Raw genomic sequence first — 5,723 nt, forward strand, 5'->3', positions numbered from 1 at the left:
AACAAGTAGCATCTGAGAGAAAAAGAGGGATGAGGAAGTGACACTTTACTAATTAGAGGAAGTAGATTCAACATCAGTCTGTAAGAAGCAACAAGTTCAGAGACAAGTAGAAGAAGAGAGACAAGAGAGACGGAGAGGAACGATGGCTGAACTCAGATGGATTAAAACGTCTTTACTTCTGATTCTGATGCTTCAGTTTACAGGTAAGAATACAATTAATGTGTATATGACTACAGAAACATTCAGAAAATGAATGTATTAATATCATTAATTTTACTTTACTCCATAATGTCAGTTAAAGAAGACAGACAAGTAGTCTGTTTGTTTTCCATCGAGGTGAATACATTTAATGAACTCTTAGAAACCAACGATGTAAACAGTTCCATCTAAAATTATCTCCACACTGACATTAATATTCATGTTTTTGTTTCTCTTTATTGTTTTTATTTCTCTCTCATCTTCTCAGCAGCAGCAACAGGACAACTTTACCTCTCCTTCACTGTCAGAGATGGAGATGAAGTCACTTTGCCTTGTAACAATGTGTTAAAGGATCATAAGAACTGCGACACTACTACGTGGCTCTTTATTGATTCAAGAAGCAGAGCAACAGTAGAGCTGGTTAAAGACGGGGAGATTGGTGAAACAGCCAAAGCTAAATCAGACAGACTGAGTGTTTTAGAGAACTGTTCTCTGGTTATAAAGAACGTCAGAGATGAAGATGTTGGTCAATATGTCTGCAGACAGTTCAGATCAGGACGACAAGAAGGTCGAGATGCTGTGGTTTATCTGTCTGTTGTTACCAGTGAGTATTTACATCATAATGTTTTGAAATATTATAATAATAATGATTATAGTGATGAAGTTCATTTTACTTTTCTTTCTCTCACAACGTCTCCATCTTCAGTGACTGAACACAAGGACACTGATAAGGTGACGTTAATCTGCTCTGTGTCGTCATATGAAGGATGTAGACACACAGTGAAGTGGCTGCTTCAGGGTCAAGATGTGGATAAAGACAACAAAGACTTGAAGACATCAACGTCTTCCTGCAGAGCTTCTCTGATGTTTCTGACTTCTCATTTCGTTTACACATCGAGGTATAAGACAGTGAAGTGTGAAGTGACTGAAGGTGACAAAGTGAAGCAGTTTCCTTTCAGAATTTGGCCCTCAGGTGAAAAAACAGGTGAGAATATTTTGAAGTCATTCATATTTCTTTTTTCTCATGGATTGGATTTTTAGTTTGATGATTTGTATTAATCTGTTCAGGTGAAGACACAACAGCAACACCAACTGAAGACGGCATGGAAGCAGCTAAGAAAACGACAACTTCTACAATCAGTGATGCTTCACCACAAAGTAGTGACTCAACATTTTTACATGTCTTTATATATTCTTGTGGAGCTTTCACCCACATGTCTGCAGACTGTGTTTTCATTGGATGCAGTTTTTTGCACCAAAAGTAGCTGTTTGATTTGGTTAAACTTATTAAATGAATGTTTAAGTCACATGTGATTATCTTTTAGTTTTCAACAGAACAGAAAGCTGCAGACAAAATGCTTAAAACATTTGTATTATCTTTGCAGTTTGGTGGTACGTCATTGTGGCTCTGGTTTTAGTAGCACTCTTAATAATCACTGTGGCTGTCATCATATGGAAGAGAACTAAAGGTGAGAGTTGAAACTTTAATAAACAACACATTTTTCTTTGTGGAAGCTTTCATCAAACACCTTTTTTTCTCTTTTCAGGGAACACGACACGGACGGACGACAATGCTGTGAGTTTAAAAATCTGTTCTTCACTATGAATTTTGTTTTATAGCTGAGAAAAGATTAACAGTACGGCCTGTGTCGTACTAAAACGAAGTGGTTGCAACAACAGGAAGCGTACAAAGCAAAAAGGGGCCCAAAGTCAATTTATGCTTTTCTTATTCAGTCATAAACAGCATAAATTTCAGCCTCTAAAATTTAGAGTCTCTCTATTGTTTAATTAGAGTCTAAATCAACAATAGAGAGACACAACAGGCTTTTAAGTAACTACACTGTAAACTCATCGGTATCATTATTAGACGCTCAGAGAAAATGTTCCAGGAGCGTGCTGACACAGTATAAAGACAGAACAAAAAATCCAGAAAAAGCAGTATGGACATTCACGTTCATATAAACGTAGCTTAAGTTAGTGATGTTTGTGTTTTCCCTACTTACTTTACGGTGTTAATGTTTTTCTTAGTTCACGCAGTTATTTTAAAGGTGCAGGATCCGAGATTGGGTACATTTTGATTGCCTCCAGACGGCTCTCAACATGTCGACGGCTCATAGCTAATGCGCTAACTGCGCTAACAAATTGCGTCAAAAGTGATGAGAGAGCTGACAGCGTTGACCTGATGGTGCTACTCTCATCGTCACAGAAGTATCCACCGTTTGAGAGCGGTGCAGAGCGGCGGCCGTGAGCTAACCAGTAGGGCACGCTCACGTGCACTAAAAGCACACGCAGCAACAACGGCTAGGTCAATAAAGCAAGAAGAAGCTCTGATAACTAAATTCACAGAGGGAGGGTGACTTTATTCTAGACATCACTCAACTTTATCTCTACATAATTCAACATCTACATCAATTCAGTTTATTTTGTATAGCCCAGAATCACAAATTACAAATTTGCCTCAGAGGGCTTTACAATCTGTGCACATGCGACATCCTCTGTCCTTCCCTCACATCGACACAGGAAAAACTCCACTAAAAAACCCCTTTAACAGGGAGAAAAAAGGAAGAAACCTATGGGAGAGCGACAGAGGAGGGATCCTTCTCCCAGGATGGACAGAATGCAATAGATGTCATGTGAACAGAATGAACAGCATAACAGAGATACAACACATTCAATGTATATGACATAAATGATTAATATAATAAGACTACTTATAATAACAGCAGCAATTATTACAGTAGAATTATAATTATGAAATAGGGATAGTAATGTGATTAATAATAATAATTGAAGTAGCAGTGGGTGTCAGTCGGCTCACAGTAGGAGGCATGACTACGGTCCAGGTACCACAACGATTCATGGAAACCTGCAGAGCGAGAAAGCAAAAAGGGCTTCAGGGTGGAAGTAAAGCTAAAATGCTTAATGGTACAGGTAATAGTAATAGTAATGTGACTAGTAATAATAATGGTGGTAGCAGTCGGTGTCAGCAGGGCCGTAGCAGGATGCACGACCACGGTCCAGGTACAGCCACGATTTATAGAAGCCTGCGAAGCGAGAAAGCACAAAGACTCCAGGGTACAAGCAAGTCAATAAGCGTAATAGTACAGGCAATAATAATAGTAATGTGACTAATAATGATAGTGGTAGTAGTAGTGGGTGTCAGCAGGGCCTCAGCAGGTGGCACGATGACAGTCCAAATATAACCCAGATTCCTGGGAACCTGCGAGGCGAGAAAGCACAAGGACTCCGGGGAAGAAGCAAAATCAGTAATGTGCATAAATAGGAAATTAATACATAAAGATGGAGGGAGAGAAGAGGAGAGAGGAGCTCAGTGTATCCTAGGTAGTCCCCTGGCTGTCTAGGCATATAGCAGCATATCTAGGGGCTGGACCAAGGCGAACCTGAACCAGCCCTAACTATAAGCGCTATCAAAAAGGAAGGTCTTAAGCCTGCTCTTGAAAGTGGTGAGTGTGTCTGCCCCCCGGACTGAAACTGGAACCTGGTTCCACAGAAGAGGAGCCTGATAACTGAAGGCTCTGGCTCCCATCCTACTTTTATATACTCTAGGAACCACAAGTAACCCTGCATTGATTGAGCGCAGCTCTCTAGTTGGGTAAAATGGAACTATAAGTTCCTTAAGATAAGACGGTGCCTGGCCAGTTAGAGCTTTGTAGGTAAGTAAAATAATTTTAAATTCTGTTCTTGATTTAACAGGGAGCCAGTGCAGAGAAGCTAATACTGGAGTAATATGATCTCTTTTCTTAGTTTTTGTTAGAACACGTGCTGCAGCATTCTGGATCAACTGTAAAGATTTAAGAGACCTATTAGAGCAGCCTGATAATAAGGAGTTACAGTAATCTAGTCTAGAGGTAACAAATGCATGAACTAGTTTAGACAACATAGACAATAGCTGTTTGCTGCTATATTAATGCTCACAATGTTAAATAAACTGCTCCTTTCAGCGAAACCATGATGTTTTTCCCAAACCTAACCAAGTGGTCTTGTTGCCTAACTCCCAACACTAACCACGGGTTCTTTGCAACAGGACGCTGGGCAAACCAGTTCATCACAGAGGGTCACCAAGGGTTCCTACGAAGCGCCAACGTGTGTCGAAATGGAACGACAACGTGTTGGAAATGTATGTTTGTCCTCTTAAATATAACTGTATCTCACAGTCTGTAGAGTCTTGAGAGCATGAGAATGTGCATAAAAAATAAAAACTTCTATTTAAAGTTGTAATATCTTTATGTTACTGAACAGAAATGATGTTGTCTTATCTGTGCAGACTGACCCAGAAGAAGGTGTTTCCTACGCCTCCGTCAGCTTCACCAAGAAGGCCAACAGTAAAGCCAAGGTAAGACGTCTGATTGGTTACACTGATGACTCACACGTTGTGTTGTACTGTGTTACATTGTGTGCTGTTTTTTTTTTTGTGTTTACCAATCTGCTGTGCTGTAAAGTGTGATGATAATGATTCTTTGTGTTTTGCATGCTGTGTTTCACTGTGTGATATCATTGAACGCTTTCTTGTCATAGTACGTCATTGTGGTGGGTGTAATTTATGTTTTACCGTTTCCTGCCAGGGTCGGAGTAAACATGATGATGATGATGATGAGGCGGTGACCTACACGACCGTGAAAGCTTCCTCCGCTGATCCCAGCAGCCTCTACGCCACCATCACCAAACCAACCAAACAAAACTCATAACTGCTTAATCTCTGATGATGTTTTTTTAAGATCATTTTCAGAATGAATTACTGTAAATAGCTTCCTCTTCAGAAAGAGGTGAAGTCACACTGATGTCGCAATGTAAAAAGGGGAAGTAATAACTCAACATGTATATGGGTGGTTGCTTAAAATATAGCTATAATATATTAGACATTTTGCTTGATGAACTTGCTCTCATGCACTTCATCGTGCTCAGATATGGAGTTGCTAGTCTTTTTTCTGATAACATGTATTTGCCTGTAATTCATTCATGAGCAACAGTTTATCAAACTTTTTCTCATCTTGTTTGATATGCAATTATTTGACCATTTACGTCTCTTTTTATCAAAGTATTCAAAGCAAACTTATTAAACAGCTTCATGAGTAAACACTGTGGAACTCCAGTATCTTTGAATCGTATCACTATAACTGAGATAGCAAGAGGGGAGATGTGCACATAAGAGTAAGAGCTAGAATATATAAATAGAGAAGAAAGTCACGATGAGGAAATGACACAGGAACTAGAGCATGCATATCTCTTTAAAAAGCTACACGTTAAAAAAAGGAAGAGAAACAGAGATGCATTATGCTTAAAGTCAAATGTAGTAAAATGTCTTTATGGATCATCAGCTTCATTGACCTTAATTGCATCCAGGAATAATTGGGCTTTGACTCTACCCGAAAATTGTCAATGCTCTGAATATTAATCAGAGAACCTTTAAACAATGCAGATAGTTTGGTTTTATTTCAAGAACTAACATCCATGTTACTCTGGATAAGGTACAGAGTAAAATCTAGTTCCTATGAAAACTGTCCAGC

At 39.2% G+C, this 5,723-nt stretch overlaps 1 protein-coding gene across 1 annotated transcript; it reads left to right on the plus strand.

Annotated features, from left to right (window-relative positions):
• Positions 1 to 117: 117 nt before the first annotated feature.
• On the plus strand, positions 118 to 5,281 carry LOC129115299 (uncharacterized). The gene is made up of 9 exons (XM_054626889.1): positions 118 to 203; positions 467 to 802; positions 905 to 1,183; positions 1,267 to 1,356; positions 1,584 to 1,667; positions 1,746 to 1,774; positions 4,244 to 4,336; positions 4,484 to 4,552; positions 4,782 to 5,281. Exons 1-9 carry the CDS (start codon positions 143 to 145, stop codon positions 4,902 to 4,904), a joined length of 1,164 nt encoding a protein of 387 aa, XP_054482864.1. The 5' UTR covers positions 118 to 142; the 3' UTR covers positions 4,905 to 5,281.
• Positions 5,282 to 5,723: the final 442 nt, after the last annotated feature.

Source organism: Anoplopoma fimbria, unplaced genomic scaffold (assembly GCF_027596085.1).
Source record: "Anoplopoma fimbria isolate UVic2021 breed Golden Eagle Sablefish unplaced genomic scaffold, Afim_UVic_2022 Un_contig_11507_pilon_pilon, whole genome shotgun sequence".
Classification (NCBI taxonomy): Eukaryota; Metazoa; Chordata; class Actinopteri; order Perciformes; family Anoplopomatidae; genus Anoplopoma; species Anoplopoma fimbria.

Excerpts from the sequence above, each read along its gene's own strand:
- LOC129115299 (XM_054626889.1), top strand. The coding sequence starts at position 143 with ATGGCTGAACTCAGATGGATTAAAACGTCTTTACTTCTGATTCTGATG. Across the intron at positions 204-466 it reads TCTGATGCTTCAGTTTACAG|CAGCAGCAACAGGACAACTT; the intron begins GTAAGAATACAA and ends TCATCTTCTCAG. Across the intron at positions 1,357-1,583 it reads CAGTGATGCTTCACCACAAA|TTTGGTGGTACGTCATTGTG; the intron begins GTAGTGACTCAA and ends TTATCTTTGCAG.